General features: G+C 35.7%; 1 protein-coding gene across 14 annotated transcripts in view; it reads right to left on the bottom strand.

The window, feature by feature from the left end:
• NRXN1 (neurexin 1) overlaps positions 1 to 17,626 on the bottom strand; it is a 675,301-nt gene that overhangs the window by 582,356 nt on the left and 75,319 nt on the right. For 8 of the 14 annotated variants that reach the window (XM_058835039.1, XM_058835038.1, XM_058835034.1 and 5 more), the window contains exons 3-4: positions 15,479 to 15,496; positions 10,818 to 10,847 (exon numbers count right to left, since the gene is read on the bottom strand). The exons of 4 other annotated variants lie outside the window; for them this stretch is intronic. In XM_058835039.1, coding sequence (XP_058691022.1) covers positions 10,818 to 10,847; positions 15,479 to 15,496 — 48 coding nt within the window. The remainder of the gene's footprint in view (positions 1 to 10,817; positions 10,848 to 15,478; positions 15,497 to 17,626) is intronic. 2 more of the 14 variants (XM_058835040.1, XM_058835033.1) reach the window with 1 other exon arrangement.

Consider the following 17,626-nt stretch of genomic DNA (forward strand, 5'->3'; position numbering starts at 1 on the left):
ACTGTATGACAAGGTAAACTCATTTTTTACAGTATAACTTGAAGACCTCCAAAACCTGTTGCAAATCTGTTATGAGAACCGGTATAAAATAAAAATAATGAATAGCACAAGGCTCCTGAATATGAGATTAACTGCAGTATTCAAAGTGTTTAAAATAAATAACCACAGCAAAATATTGAAGTTTGAGGAGGATTAACCTCCCTTTGATTCGCACTTCCATGTACATTTGAGGCTTTCCTATGAAGGTGTTTCAGTTTTTGTGCTACATCCTGGCTTAAGCCAATGCTTTGGATGGTTTTTCCACTTAGTCCATAAGGGCTGGACTTGGGGTAGCTCATTGACACATAACTCCATCTACACAAGAAACATGATAAAAGCTTCACTAATAAAGCAAAACTGGTGTGGCTTTTGTAATGTCTGACAATTTTCTTACATGTTACCACAGTAATTTTCCTGTTCTGTGTGATTCATAGGCTTCAAGGCCAGAAAGGTTGTTTTTGATTATCTAGTCTCATTTCCTGCATAATACAAATTACAGGCTGTCAGCTAGTACATGAGAGACCTCCTCTTTAAGCAGTTTAACGGCTAAGAACCTAGTAAATGTATTTTTAGACTTTCTGAAGCCTGCTCTTCTGACTTGGGTCTCAAGAGTATGCCAACTAGGTAGAGGAGCATAGGCGCATTCTTGCCTCCCAAGGTGGATAATTAGCATGACCTAGATATATGTACATTTCTGAGAGTTATATGTACTTATTAAAAGCTATAGGGCTGATATACAGATCTTTTAGGTGTTTTGAAAAGGAAAATATTAATTAAACTTTCATTTTGCTTTTATAACAGCTTGAAAAATGCAGAACTCTCAAAAACCTGTTTCTTTAACAAGTCTATTCATTTCAGGGACAACCAAAATGAATAGTCTTGTTAGCACGGTGTAACTCTATCAGCTATTTAAGAGCACTGGATAAATATCAAATGCATGTGTTTTCCTGGAAGAGAGAATAAATGACACATAATGACACATGAGTAATTTTTATTACATATTTGTCATTATATAAAGCATTACAAAACCTGAGATAGAGCCATTTCTGAGAGCTAAAGTGATGCAGTGCAGCAGGTTCTATTTACCTGCTAATGTGACTACATCCTGAATGCAGCTCCAAGCATGTATGGTAAATGTGTATATGTTAATGTAAATTGTTGAGGAATTTGTCCTTTAGAATTGTGAATGACTTACTGTGTTTTACTCCATTTATTCAGTGCTTCCCAATATTTGCAAAAGGAATACAGGAATTTATCCTCTACACAGTAGCCTGAACAGCCCCCCCTTCTTTGCTCTGGGGTAGTATGTAGCAGTAGACTAACACTGGGACTCAGGTAGCTTTGTGTAATGCTCAGAATATAGATTTGCCAGGGATATTCTCCTGTCTCATACAGGATGTATAAAAGTTCTATACAGATAAATATGAGGCACGAGAATCATACAGAATTACTCATTTCCAAGTCTAGCTTTGTTGATCCAACCTTGCACTTAGATACTTTGACATTGTTCTTTTCTGAAATATAATTTATCTTCCAATATTATAACACAGTCACAGTCATGGATAGTATTATTATTTGGATAATTCACTGCAGAGAAGTATAGAGACAAAAAAAAATCTCCTAAGGACATTAAAAAATATCAGTGTGTGACTGACACAGTCACAGCTGCATTTTTTGTGTTTGAAGGTGCATAATGATGTAAGAACCTAAGAACTTAGAGGGACAACCACAAAATTCATGGTTTTCAGAAGCATTGGAGGAAATGAAATCACCAGTTCACTACTTGTACCCCAATGATGTAGGCATGTTCAGGTAAATGAAGATTAAATTAAAATAGAACCCTTTGAAAACTCCAGTCACTTTTGTGATGATTTCAACATAGTGTTACAGTTCAATATAATCACAGCCAAATGACTCTTCTAAAATTGAAAATTACATAACAACTAGTCAGTAGTTGCAGTTAATACTAATAATATCAAATATCCATTTAAATAAAAATCCATTGATAGTGCAAGTAGCATTTTCAAACAGGCATTTGGTTTTAAAACTAAATTATGGTTTGTTTTGCACGGCTTCAATAGTAAAAATCACAACTTGCAAACATAGTTTTCAATGGTGATTTGCATGTAAATTACTTTGTTGGGATTTTTAAAATATTTCTTCTGGACTTGTGGAAATACTAAATGTATATTGTAAGTACCTTGCAAGACCAAGTGGTTAAGCAGAGCCATTAACTGAGAAAATCAAAAGACCAGCTTGTATTACCAGCAAAATGCCTGCAATGCCCTTTTTCTGTGATCAAAAGGATTTATCTGACACCTTTTGATGTAACTCAGGTTCTTCCTAACAGAAGGGTTCAATGAAGTAGGAAAACAAGTAAATTCTTCCTGACTTCTAGTCCTGATGTTGCTGCTGGTTGGGAGTGGGGTCATGTAAGTACCAATGCAGCTGTCACTAGGAACCCCTCAGGTTTTTGTCAGCTAAAAGATGCTTCAGAAGCGGAGTATTAATGGTTACAGAAAGATATTTAGCTTCCTTTCCTTTGGGTGGACACTCCTGAAAATTGAATAACCATGGTTCATGATATGGAATTCAGGACAGGCCTGTTAGCTGAGTGTAATGTAACCTAGTGAAAATTTTCCAGACTTATTTAATGCTCAATTTTGCTTTCCAGGCAAATTCCCCCCTGTCTGAAGAGTATGCAAAGGCAGATGAAAGGAATTAGACCCAGCTGCTTTTATTTCCTCCCACCCCCAATACAGAGAAGCTACTGAAGTCAATGCTGTGATGCCAGCAGTACCAGGTGTTCTGTGGTAGCCTCTTGTTACCCAAGGTTGCTTCTGTACAGCTTTATTAGTTGCCAGTGAATCATTTCAGATGCTTCCTTTCTTTAAAGAACAAATGTCTACTTTGAGCAGAAAAAAAAAGTACCACAACCTCTAAGTCATAGCAGCAAATTACAAAAACTGCCTTTAAATGAAATGCAGTGCTGATCAGAAAATTGTTCTAAGTGGGTGCCAACAGAAAAAACCCTTGCCCTGAATATAAATTTAATGAGGAAGAAAAGACTCCTTTCACTAGAATAAATTAATTCAATAAAAAGATTCAGTCACTTTTGTTTCCTCCCAAGTCTGAAAAGAAACAATATCTGGATAACAGGTTGGTATCTATGAAAACCATTAAAAGAATAATGAGGGCAGAATCTCATAGCAAAGTCTGCATTCCATGTGCTCCACACTCATTTCCTACGAGAGTCCCCCTTTATGCTCCTGAACTTCCCAGTTCATTGCACAGTTTTACTGTTCTGCTAAATTGCTCTAGGTGGACCCTGAAGTACATATAGAAAGCAGCCTTAAAGCAATTAAGAATATCAGGGTTATAGAAGTCTTTGAAAATCAGGAAAGAGGTGTATTAGTAGTATCTGTGCAAAATGTATTGTTTAATTAAAACAGTTTAAAGACAATAACTCAAATTTTTGTCATTTCTAAGTATCTTAGCATGTTATTATCACCAAAGAAAATTCCTGTAAAAATTAGGTTAAAAAGTTTGTATGTAGCATTCTCATTTCTACAAGAACAATCAATTCTGACCTCACTTTTTGAATATTTTTCGATTCCATTGCAGGGAATTCTTCCTGGTAGAAAAATATCAATATAATGTGCATTTAAGAGCATAGTCTCCATTTTCAGTTGTTTTAGAGCAGTCTTCTTAAGAGTTCTTCACTTTCATTAGATTTAGATTCTTTAGAAGCTGTGATAAAGTTTAGTCCAGAATTTTGTAATCCTGCATGTAGACAAATCCTAGAGATGGTTGAAAATACTCTTCCTTGGGGCTCTAATTTCTTTCCCCTTAGCTGGTGAAACTCCACTGAGCGAGATTGATTGGATTAATGTTAAGATCAGCTGAGACTTCTCTTCTGAGATGTACAATAATTTCCAATTACTTTTGATTTTCACTGAAATAATAGAATTTAGATTCTGTTGGTCTCATTTGTTTAGTTGCTCTTGTAGATTCCAAGGACTGAATTTTATCCTTGGAAGATACAGTGCAATCTTAGGGTGAAACTGAAATCTTCAGTGCCACTCTGCTATTTGACTCAGGTTCAGAAGGAGGTTCAAGGATATTCCAGTATCCAAGGAATACACCTCTCTCAAATACCTGCTTCACTGGAAATTTCTATGAAATATGTATAAAACTCTCATGGAATTTCACTGTGCAAAAAAGATACAGACTACTGCAGCTTTAAATTCTCATTTTCTATGTACATTTACACATACATTAAAAGAAAAGTTTTCTTTAAGGAAGAAATGCTATTTTTTCCTATTTTGATATTGCTTACCTGCTGATTTTTAATTTTTTAATTTTTTTATCTCTTCAGAGTGACAGCTTAACTGTTTTCCATCCTCAATAAACCCCCTCATACTCTTTGGCCTGAAATATACATCCTTCATCTTGAAAGAGCTTTAATATTACTTTGAAAGGTTCTCTGTCAGCATACCCATCTTCTGGATAAACCTATGCTCAAAGTGGAGCCTTGTGCTGAAGAAGCCAAAATATCACTCATGTACTGTCTCCTACCACAGTGTTTACTGGATCCAGCAGAAATCTACATATCTGCAAATATAACATTTGTTCTTACATTAAATCCTTCAAATTTACACATTTATTGTCTTTTCTCTGAATCCATAGGAAGTCTGTGAAAAACACACACACACGTTACATGATAATTTTGAGTGACATCAGAATGATTCAGAACATGATAAATTCTTTATTTTCAGGGTGGTAAGGCACTATAATTCTTGGTGTGGATTGGACATTTATCATGCAGTGGTTTTTATTTTAAAAATAACTGTGTTCCCCTTTCGTCAGACTGTTTTTGTGTCATTTGTGGCAGGTCCTTACAATTCCTTTTCATACTGCTGATGAGGAATCAGCCATCTCAGATAGAATTTTGAGTGTGTCTCAAGGAAGAATTGGCATTTCTGTTCCTGATGTTCATTGGTTTCTTCTGAGCCATGTGCTTCAGATAGAAAACTTCTTCATCAGACATGTTCTGCTGCATTTTTTTTTCCTCCTTGGGGACTGTTAATTGATCACATTTCAACACAAATTTGAATCTGCAGCTTCAAATGTCAATATTCCATGGTTGCAGGGTATTCACCCACTGAAGTGCAAGGAAATTACTTGCTTCAATGCATCACAATAAACAATTAGTGTATAGTTCATTATGATATTCAACCAAAATTTGAGCATATTGACCATACAAGTATAAGGATAGTACAAATATTTATTAGGATGTATATTTGTAGGCATGGGGGTATGGGTTACACAAAAACTTACTTATAATAGTTTTGGTGAACAGCAGCCTCTATTTAACTATACTTATGAGATTCTTGAGAAAAAAAGTCAGAAGGGATATAATATGTATGTAGCTACTGCTCTGTGGAGTACTTTGAGGAACTTTAAAGTTCATTAATTTATTAAAGAATTGTAATGCACATTAAAAATAATGGTAATTTTATAGAAAATATTTTTCAAATTCTTATGCTCATAATTTTGTAAATTTTCCAAGACTTTCAAAATGATTTGGACTTGCTAAATGGAGGTTAAATATTTAAACCTTGTTGACTTGTTCCTTTTTATCAGTAGAAGCAACTACAAGATTGAGTGGGGAAGCTCAAGTTATCCATTCTTCTCCAGTAGCATCACCTAGAAATAATTTCAGTTACCCGACCCTGGCAACCCCATTGTGTGTCAGACCCCTAAATTACCTCACTCTGGTTCTATCAGGGAGTCTTTCCAAGCAGCTGCTGTCACCTAGGATATATAACTATGTGAACAAGCCCAGAGAGTCAGGAATGCCCTCCATCCGTGTTTTGTGCTTGCCAAGCAAAAGCCAGCTGCAGTTGAGAAGGCATGAAACTGAATCCGTGTCAACAGGGCACTGAGCCAAAAAGAAGGAGCTGAGCTTGAGTCCATGGCTGTACTGAAGTATTTACAGGGTTTCTGGACTTCTGGGGGCTTGGGTCAGGGAAGGCTGGGCTATGGGTGTCTCTCAGGCCCACTCTGAAGCAGCACACACAAAAGCAGATGAGGAGAGGACAGCGTTTAAACGATCCACAAAAGATCAGAGGGTACAAGAAGCCAAGACCATTTCAGTTCTTCAAAACCAGAGCAAAAATGAAAGTCATTACAGTAGGATGAACTTGTGGTTGCAGGAAGGCTAATGACTGAATTCCACACAGTTTGATGTTAGAGGAGGTTACTGGCACAAGGTGAGGTTTGTGTGGCATGACACAAGCACTACATAATTACTTAGCTACAACATACCACTTCTGTGTTCATGATTGTTTAAGGATTTATTTAAATTGCTTTTATTTTTCAGTGCTCTATTTTTCCAGCTGTCAAATTAATTGTGTGATTGATAATTAAAAAATTCGTGGTGTCACTTTGGTGTTAAAGATATTGTACGACAGTATGTGCAATAAAAACCTGCCCTCCTTTGTCAAGATGTTGACACATACATAAATTGCCATTCTGAAGTCTTTCTTCAGCATTTATATACAGTATAGGAAATACCAGCACATCAAAAGCCTGCAATCTAACACAATAAATTGCAGTTGTACTATCAATCTTTTGGCAGAAACACTTATTGCTCAGCTAGCTAACATTTAAGAGTTTTTATGAACCTGAGTGACTCATGTATAATTTAAAGCTGCACATAATCTCTAAAATAATAGAACAGGAGTATGAACGTAGTATTTAGGTACAGAATGAGTAATATATATATATATTCAAAAGTATGATAATAACATATAAATAAACTATAGGTAAATATATATATAGGCTTAAGAGAACTGCAGCATAAAAATGAAGTAATACATGTCAGACGTATAGTTTCTGAAATATAAATTCCTTTCATTTCTCACCAAAAGAATATGAAAAGGAAAGGATGGGATTTATTTTTTTTTTAAATAAAGAAATTGAGTGTTTTGCAATAGTTGCCATGTAAGTTTAATTGTATTACTATGCATCACAAAGTAATCCTGACTTTGTTGAGGTAAGTCTATAGGTGGAAGTGGTTTTATTAGACCACCTCCAACAGCTGGAGAGAGCAGAAAAATTTGTTTGGGCACAAATTTGTTTGGGACAAACAAATCTGCCTGTTATGAACAGCAGATTTAAGGTTTGCTTCAAATTCAATCAAATGCTCTGAGCATTTTCAAGTGCTCTAATAAAAACATCAACACCATTTACAAACCTTATCTTGCCTATGCCTTTTCACCATCAGAGCTACAACAACCCTGCTGCTAAACTTCTATATAGGGAGGTTATTTCCAGGGGATGAAAAAAGAATTAATAAATATTTCTGAATATATGGTACTTTTCAGAAAATATAAAAAATGCCAGTGTAACTAAAAGACTGCAGATTTTCCTAGAATTAGGCAGAGATTCTACAAGGAGTGATTTGTGGGGAGATTATCCAGTGTATCCCAATTTAGGTTTACTCCTGAATGACAAACATCAGGGGCACTGTGAGATGGTACTGAACTTGGTATTGCTTGCCCAGTTGGAGAGGCTGCCTCATCTCTCCCTCTGTCAACACCAGGTCCTTACCTTGCTAGCACCCTCCCCTGAAGGTGTGTATTCTGAAGATACACTGAATTTTTTTTTCCCCTTTTCCAGTATCCCAAAGAATATCTGCACAATGAAAGGTGATACTTCAGCCATTTATACTCTTCAGGACAAATTACCTTGTAAAGCTTCTTAAAAGCGTTTTATTGCTTATTTTTCCAAAATAAGATTAATTCATGATATAATCACCCAGAATTTTACCATTACTGCCCTTGAATACCTCTCAAGGAATGGAACTTATTACAAAGGTGTTTCCTCTTTTTTCCCTTCATTCCTTTCCATCACCCTCTTAATGTTTTATATTTTCATGTGTTACAAATGTGTGTTTATCAGAGCGGTTTCAAGGCCACATGTGTCAAGAGCTGATATTAGTAAAGTTTCAGGTTAGTCAACAGATTGAGGGTGTTTTATGCTGGTTGAGGATATGGCTCAATGTTGAGGGATATTTTCTGTTACAAGCAGCTGGAGTTGGTACACATATAAAACCTTTCCATGAATTTGAACAAATATACACCATTATATGTGCAGAATTACTGTGATTCTCAAAAAGCAGTAATGATTATTTCTGTATTAACTGGATAAATCTAATAAAAATCAAAATATGAAAGGAAAAAATGTAGTCAAATGATTAGATGATTGGTGACTGGTTGTGTAACTGTAACTAACTAAATTATGTTACATGGCACATTATTGAACATTAAATGTCGGTAAAATATACAGGTAATTTTTTTTAATATAGTTGTCAAACCTTTAAGAATAAAAATATAAATGTCTAAATATTGCACAATACTTGAAAAATTTCTGTTGTGCTATAAATTTGCTCTCCATAGTAGCTACTATGCATAATAAATAGTCATAATATTCATATCTTTATCCTTTCATACAAAAAAACCCCCACCTTTGGTGCCATACATACTACATAATTTATTCTGTGTACAGAACAATTTCAAAAAATATTTCTGCATTATTGATAAAAATTATCTATAGTGTCAAGATTCAGTTAATAAAAAATGTCATTTTAAGTTAATTGCAGACAGGATATCTACTGATTAGGAATAAGAGAGCAACAACAAGTAATAAGGAAATCATGCAGACTATAGGTACTGTTAAGAAACAAATGGATCAGTCATACAGCAAACAAAACAAAATTATAGGATAAAATAAAGAAATAAGCAGATTGCTTTTCATACTTGCTTAAAACTTTTCCTAAGTAAGAAGACAGAGCTCCAGAACACACACAACCTTTTAAGTGGTATCCCACAGGTACAGAATCCTTCCAGGGGGTCTGACATGAAGGAGAATGGGACACTACAGGTTTGTATTTACAGTCTTTGCATCACATGAGTTTTCTAGGTATGGAAACACTAATCAGCCAAGACACCAACAGACCTGGAAGTTTGTTTCTAATTTAACTATTTAGGGAAGTACAACCATGCAGACTGGATTTCTGATTTATACAAAGAATAGGCACCCACTGACAAATGCTTAAGATGAATAGAACTGTATTATTCACCATATGTAACAGAGATTAAATAACTTTTAATGACCAGCTTCGTATCATAAAAATATATTTACACAATGCCTGTGAACAAGTGTCCTTGTAGCAAAACCTGATGTTTACTTATACAGAAAAAAAATCTTGCCCCTACTGCACTCTTTCCTCTGGGAGAAGGGAAGTAAACACGGCTGGCATTCTTTACATAAAGAAACAAAAAGAATTAAATAAAAAAAAAAAAACAAAAACCAAAAACCCCCAAAAACCCCTGAAAGTAACCCCACACTTCTCTTTGGCTTTTATTCCTCCTCATTCCTTTGTCCAATTCTTATCTCAGATATGCTTCAAGTGATTAATATAAAAGAAAACTCTGAGGGCAAAGACTTGCTAAAGTTAGTGCTGTTCCCATGTAAAACGTACATCAAGCTGTGGACTGACCCTGCACAGATTATCTCCAGAGAGTCTCTACTGAGCAACATCACGCTTTTTTTTCTGTGTCTGGTGGTTTAGACTACAGCTCTTTGAGAACAGAACAAGGCATACCTCAAAATGTGGCTGTTATTTCATCCTGAGCACTTCCTATAGCTGTAGCCTCTTTTATCACTGCCAAAGCTTTACATCTCTCGCAAAACCAGGAAACAAACTTAGAAAATGGTCAGCCTGTACTTTAGGATAATTCTCCTTACCTTGATATCCATGAAATAATTACTGGAAGAATATACCTACCTTATGTTATCAGTGCAAAAATTTTACATTTACTTGCATTATTTGTACATACATTAAAGTATACCGATGGCATTAAAAATAAAGAAAATCATGTAATACCTTTACTTTTACCTATGGATTTGGTGAAATGGTTCCATGAAGAAAGCATTTCCAGACAAAAAAGAGAATAAAGAAGAGGAGAGAAACAGTAAGAGTCATGAGTACATGTAAATGCAACAGTATCTGAACATGAAGAGACAAAGTATAAGGTAAGTGTCTGAAGACAAATGGAGGTGCAATCAGTGTCATATTAGGGACTTAGTTTATTTCTTCCCAATCATGTACATGCAGAGAAACACAGAAATAACCCATGCTTAGATAAGAAAGACTGTCACAAAGATAACATGGACAATGGTTAGGAGGAAAAAAATCACTGGTTTTGTTAGATAGCAAAATTGTACTCTCAGCATTCCAGAAGCCAGGAGCAGGTGCTTTCTGCACATTTCCAATCAGCCATGCATTAATGCAAATGGACTCTTCAATGTGTACAATGCTATAACAGGAGCATCTTCTTTCAGGAACTATCTGAAGAATGGTCTTGCACTTTGTTTATCTTTTATAGGATCATCCATAATTGTATTTTCTGATAAATACACAAAATTTTCTTAATCACTTATTTCTCTCACCTCTTTTTAATTATTGTATTGCAAGAGGGGGAGTGGAGGAGGCAGGAAGGACAAAAGCTTACGCAGCAAACAAAAAAAAAAAAAAAAAAACCAACTAAAAAATGAAATAAGAAAAAGATGTGACCAAAACCATGTGTTTCTTTGCAGCCAAAGACAGCTTTCAAGCATTTGCCCATCGGTTGCAGTGATGGATTCAAAGCAGCTACAGAACAAGAAGAAACAATGAAAGCAGAGTGGAAAAGGAACAGAGCCCATACCTTGGTCGCCCATCATCAGGTGCGCCAGACCTTGAAGGGAAACAAGAGCACAGTCAGCAATGAACAAGGGAGCACGGGAAGGTGGTGTTGTCACACTGACAAAAATGTTTTGTGACAGGCATCTGTTTCCTATAAGATGTCTGTATCACAGAGGGAAATCAAAGAGCATTTTTCAACCACTGGTTGGAATGCTTTGGGCTATGAGTAACAGAACTGCATTTCAAACACTGGGTGCTGTTTTATTATTGTATTTTTTTTTTTTCTGTGCAGTATTTGTAATAACAGAAAATAATAAAATGCTTTCAAATCCAACCAATTCCTTTAATAATCCATCTTTATCATATTTTGATTATATTGCTTTGAACACTTTACTGAGAGGACTTCCTGTCCTCTACATGTGAAATGATGTTTAAACCCTGGAGAAGTTTAAACCTGAAAAATGGGCTGGGTCTGATCTTTTTCCCCTCATAAAAATGAGCATTTCAGGTAATTAAATAAAATTTCTTCATCGCATTGAAATGATAATGCAAAGAATGTCTCCTTATTTGTGTGAAATGTGACAGTAGAATGAATTTGTTCCAGAGAAGGCAAAATATTACATATGCAATATAAAATACACAGTAATAAAGAAAATTTAAGTGACAGCTTCTGCAACTGCTTCATAAATCTGTGAGAAATAGATTTTTCTTCATACTTATATTGTGAGATGAAATCCCATCACACCAGAATAGGTCTAGTGACATTTTGAAGCAGATGTCCATAATGATAATCACTCATCCAGAGCCAAATTTTGCTACTCTTCAAGGAAAAATATTCAGGTTTTTTTTTTAATTCATGATAATAAAATGATACTTAAATCTCACTGAATATAATGTGATGTTGGGAGAATATTTTTCTTAAATATATGAAGGTTTTTCATTTTTTATGTCTGATTTAAAAAAACAGGCTTATTCTTGTTGAATTTAGCTGTTTTAGGATCCATTTCAGAAGTCATTGGTTGTTCATGTGTTAAATGTCCTCCTCTTCTCAAAAAAGCCATACATTATTCTCTTAATTGCAATTAACTGAAATTAATTCACACAAAGAAGGTGAGCAATATAATATCCTTCTCTTTTTGGAAAGCAGACTTCCTAGAGAGAGAGTTTCTGTGATTTCTAATTCACAAAGAAAATTGGGTGCACAAATGACTCACGCTACTTGGGGGTAGTTCAAAGAAGATACTCCCGACTGCAATCAGTCTAAATGATTCGTCTCTTATCAGTTCCAAATCTCAAGTGATGTTCCAAGTAGACTGACAATGGTTTTGTCGAATTATTGCTTTCTAATGTCACCAGTTTGAGATGTGTAGTGAAACTGAAGGGCCTGATGTGCCTCATCTCTTGTGCAATAAATTCTGTTTCCAAATACAGAGCTCTGCAGCTGGTGGGATTACCTGGGGCTCACAGCAATGTAAACGAAAGCTGACTGTGATCCTGAAGGGATGCCTGCATCAGCATTGCTTGGGAAACATCACACAGCTGTACTGGCAGTTTGCAGCTTGTGAAAGGGAATAGAAATGTTTTCATGGGGGTTCTTTCTCTGTAAGTGCTGCTGCAAGAGAGGCTTGCTGAATACACAGAGTATGAAGAGCAGGTGATATTTTTTAATTCATTCTTTTAGTGCTGGGTGCCCTTGCTTGGATCCCCTGCCAAGTGGATTTTTGGAAGTATCAGTCTCTTCCTGTGATTGATTAATTTGTCTTTTGGGTCCTAACTTTTGATTTTGGCAACAATAGCAAGAAATCTCAGACTTCTGACTTGACCCCAACTGTATTTGATAAAGGAAAGTTGAAACCAGTTGAACACTGAATCTTTTGTTTTTTTTGTTTTTTTTTAAATGAAACAGTGACTTTTCAGCTACTAGTTTATGTGAGATCATTCAAATAAATCACTGTCCTGTCTCCCAGGGAAATGCAAAGCTGGCCTCTTACCAGCTCACATTTACATATGAACTTCATAGTTATATGAACCTAAACAAAAGTCTAGCTTCAGATTATCACTGTTTGATAGCTACTATTTTTGTTAAAATGATATGTGAAATTGGTCAGTTGCGAGTAGATGACTCTTACATAATTTGATAAAAAAAAAGTAAATAGCAGAAGTACCTCTTGAAAACATCATAAAAACTACTTGAATTTTAAGAGTCACTTACAGTGCTGTTCAATGAAAAAGGGCAGACAAGTGGATATAAAAGACATACACTGCTCAAACCAAACATCTACCAATTAAAAAATTCAGTACTGCTCCTCAAGACACTGTATTTTGTTTCACTCTGTGTTACTTTATTTGCAAGCAGTAAGGCCACCTATCAAGGAAGTCCTTGATAGAGGCACATGATGATAGTTTCCTTATTTTATATTTTTGCAATCTATGGATGAAGGCTATTGAAGAGTGAAGAATTACTGTTACTGTACCTGTTCATTCCACAGAGTGGTTTAAAATTATTCAGCTAAATCTGCCATGATAGCAATCACTGCTAGATTTGCAAAATCAAAGTCTGCTTATAATAGACCTTGGAAGTTTTATCCCTAAGTAGCCACATATAGGCATCCCATACATTGAAAAAATACTCATTTGTGCACCATTACTTCAATTACTTTGTGAATTAGGAATTCAAGATTTAGAAGGAATCCCTCATGTGTGATCTACTCCAACTCTCTCCTGAACTTGGCTCTGAGAGGAGAGAGTTAAGGAGCACAGGGTGGGACAGTGGAAAGGGGTATGAAGGTAGGATATTGTTGTAGTTTGGTGTGTGAGTTCCATGCAGAACACAGGCCAAAACAAAATTTGAATATGATAAACCTGAAGTGAAGGTCATAAAGTGTAGTACAACTTCAGTAAAATGAAAAAACAGCAGCCTTTTTTACCAGTAGTATATACAAAATTGAATACTACATATTTCTGTTTGCTTATGTCACCTAATTTACAGATATGCTCAGATATCACAGAGATCAAAGATGAAAAATGTTAGCTCAGATTTCAAGTTGTGCTTTGGATACACAATTCTATGCTTCCATTTTTTACATATTCATGCTTTGTAACTTCAATGTATGCATAAGTATCCAGACCTGTGTTGGAATAAATTTAAGGTTGCAGTTTTAAGAATTAAGTTCAGGTAAAGTCTGGATTAACTGTTATCCAGGTTTTATCTTGTACTGCTGTGCATAAATGAATATGTGAAATGCAATTGAACCTCCTTATCTATTTATACTGAAACTAATTCAAATTTTGAGACTCATGTTGACACCAGTAAGAGTTTTATGCACAGATCAAATACAAGATTACGTAGTTATTTCTAGGCTTTTATGTTTTTCAGCTAGAATTTCTACCCCAGTGTTGAATACATTTTTATCTCACAATGAAAATGGAATTTTATTGACGTGTACAAGCATGACAGTGCCCACAAGTAAAGCACCAGAACTGTTTGAATTTTCCTTCTCCTTGGGAAAGCATATATACTAATAAAATTTCAGAGCATCATCTATGTGCTAAATCTGAGCACCTGTCTTCACCCTTGAATACAGCAGCATAGAGAAATGAAGCACTGGTGCTTCCAGGCTGCTTGAGAAAATCACCCCTGAACAGACAGGCAGTGGCCCTTGGTGAGTTGAAACCTGAATGAACTCAGGCCCCAGAGTGACTCACAGGAACACCCTGGGTCAGAGCCATTCCAGGACACTCACTTTGCATATGAATTCATTTACTAAGTCCTTGCTTTTAAAATAGCTTTTAAAATATTGGAATGAAATAAAATTAAAACAATTATTCATAGATAGGTAAACTAATTTTTTTCAAATAGATAATCATTTTTCCAGTATGCAAAGATTCACCCCAGAGAGACTTTTAAAGACATTTGTACATAAAAAAGCACCTGCACTTCTTTGGCTTATAAGCAAGAAGACTTTCAAACTATCATACATATGTATGTTTTACCAGCTAATAGACTTACTTACCAATATTCAGGATAGATGGCATTGTGCCTTAGTTTCCACTGCCCTATGCCATACTTTCTTTAAAGGGACTTAATTACATACCAACATAATTATTAAAATCACATGCTGCTTCTTTCAATGTCCAAAAGGCAAGTTCATTATGCTGAAAAGTTAGATAGAAAACCTTTTTTCCTAAAGCTTTGTGCTGTAAAGGATATTAGAATATGCAGGGTTTGTGGTATTAAAGAGAAAAGCGCTTTCCATTTTCCTAAGCAATTAAGAGATGGGAATTTAACATGCATTACTATCTTTTTGGGAGAATTTAGGCTCCACATTGATGAGACAAATAGTTTCTTGAAGTGTTTTTCATACAGAACGTGAGAAGAAATCAGTCCTGCAAATCTCCAGAAAGATTTTGGATATGGTATCAGTCACATGAGTACAAAACTGTTGTTTTAGTGGGGATATTCTGGAATTACAGCAATAAGGCCAAGGAGCTTTGCTTGTGTTCTGCATGAAAAAAATAAATCACATTTATTTAATAAACTTGTATGCCTTTGTGGGGGGAAAAATGCAACTTACCGTACTGAATGATATGTGTACTTTTATAACATTAAGCAGAAGGAGAAAAAACCCCACTGAACAGAGGGAAAAAACAAGAGCTTAGGAAAATAAGGTAGAAAGCACCCACCTTCCACATAGTTGTCTTCTGTAAGCACATAACAGGGAAGGAGAGAAAAGGAAAACATTCATTAAGCAGCATGCAGACTGGAACTTGCCGTTGCATGTCTTTATCATGCAAGGCATCAAACACAACATGCAAGTGCTCCATTGCTACAATCCAGAGGGAAAAACAAAAGCACCAGGGAAGCAGTGTTTCCTCTGCTTAACAAAATGTATGTGATATGAAACAAAATACTCTTGCCAAAGTGCAAATATTGTACGGGGTTTAGTGCAGCTCTTTGTACATGCAACTATCATTACTGATGGTTATTAATTAGAGGGTCTTCTTGTAAGACTTTTGTAGCTATATATTTTTAAACCACCAGTCATTTGTGATAGGGATTCTAAATTCATTTGGTTCTGGTTTCCCATTCTGAACTTTCCTGGATGATGAAGTAGATGATTTTTAAGCTTCAGATAACTTAAATTCCTGAATATGCTGTGAAGATGTTACCACAGGCAGCATGGCTGATCCCACAGTCATTAATAAGAGAGGCACTCAGGTCATTGGGTCAAATCTCCAAATCCAGCAGGGAAAAAGTGGAACTTAAACCGGGTGGCATAACTCGGAATTGTTAGATCATGTCCTACAGAATTGGTCTGCATCAGAATCTTGCACATTGTCAAAAATCAATCAATTCTCTGTCTGGTACAGCCAGCAAAGGCTACAGCAGCGCCAAGGACGGGTTCTGCCCCCCGATTAGATCAAAGGACGTTTTGCCTAAGGAATGGCTGCTATCAACAAGCAACAATATTTACCATTGTGTATACCCAACCCAACATCAGTATGGGGCACAGGAAAGAAGGTTCTCCCAAAGCTTACAAAGCAAAAGGGGGCTAAGAATTGAGCCTCACTTAAAAAAGTGAACAGAGAGAAACAGGCTCAGTGTCCTAAAACTCATGTTAGTGTCTACAGTCCTCAGCTACTCCACTGGGAAAGTGATTTTGAGGAAGGATTTCTCTGCTACCCATCATGGTCATAACTGAGGAGGGAATAGGAGAAAGAAAATGGGAAAGGTAAAATAACAAAGTAAAACCATCACAGAAGTCAAGGAGATGGATGGTGTGGAACCAACAAAGAGACTGGGAAGGGTGACAACACAGCAGTCTGACTGCCTGGGAGATCTCTTGCTGCAGTTTATGTCATTTCCATCAGCTCTTCCTGGGGAGGCAGCACACAGAAGCCAGTGCAAATTGAAGGCCAGTTCTGCCATTATTGGTCATTTCTCATGGAGTCATCCCATAGGAATAATGCCTTTTCATGTGGCCATGAAACTAAACTGATTTTGATATATTGTAACCCAATAAAAAATAAGAAAACAAGTTACACAGAACTGGGCTTAATGATATTTTTTTAAACACAGTCATTTCCTCCCAGAATGTGTCACTTATCATAGTGAAAAGCCTTTATAAGTTAATGCCAGCAATGAAAAAGGTCATCAAAACTCAACATTATTCCAACAAATAATTTGAAAAGTTTACCACTTTAAAAATAATGACTGCTATAAATGCTGAATAATAAGGGTTTAAGGGTTTAGTTATACAGTTAGATATTATAATTCGCCTTTTCCATTCACACACTCGAAATCAAGAAATAGAATAAATTCACTGAGATGATGAAGAACTCCCAGTTTCACAAGATAAAGATATGATGTTCTATACACAATGTAAATAGAAGTGATATCTGTGGCAGCTCTTAGCAAAACTTTTCTGGAAGAGCCTTCAACATTTAACTGCATATAGTAATTTCCTTTCTTTAAGTAAAAAAATCTCATGCAAACTCAATGAAAAATAAATAATTTATTTCAATTGTTGTATAACTTCAGTCTCCTTCATCTAATTCTGGTTATCACAATTTTGGAATATTGTAATACCAACATTGCCATGGCATTTTTTTTTTTTGGTGGTCATGTTTAGCTTAACGTGACTTTTTAAATCCAGCATATGAGTTTGCTGACAGACCAGGTCATGATGTCAGACTCAAAGAAAAGGGTTCTGAAAATGACATCATAGGCAGGATCAGATGGTCAAACTCATCTGGCTACAGGGTTTAACATATTTTGTTTTATATCTTGAGTCCTCCTCTTAGCAACAATTGGCATGCATTTTGTGGTGA

The sequence above is a fragment of the Poecile atricapillus genome, chromosome 3 (genome assembly GCF_030490865.1).
Source record: "Poecile atricapillus isolate bPoeAtr1 chromosome 3, bPoeAtr1.hap1, whole genome shotgun sequence".
Lineage (NCBI taxonomy): Eukaryota > Metazoa > Chordata > Aves > Passeriformes > Paridae > Poecile > Poecile atricapillus.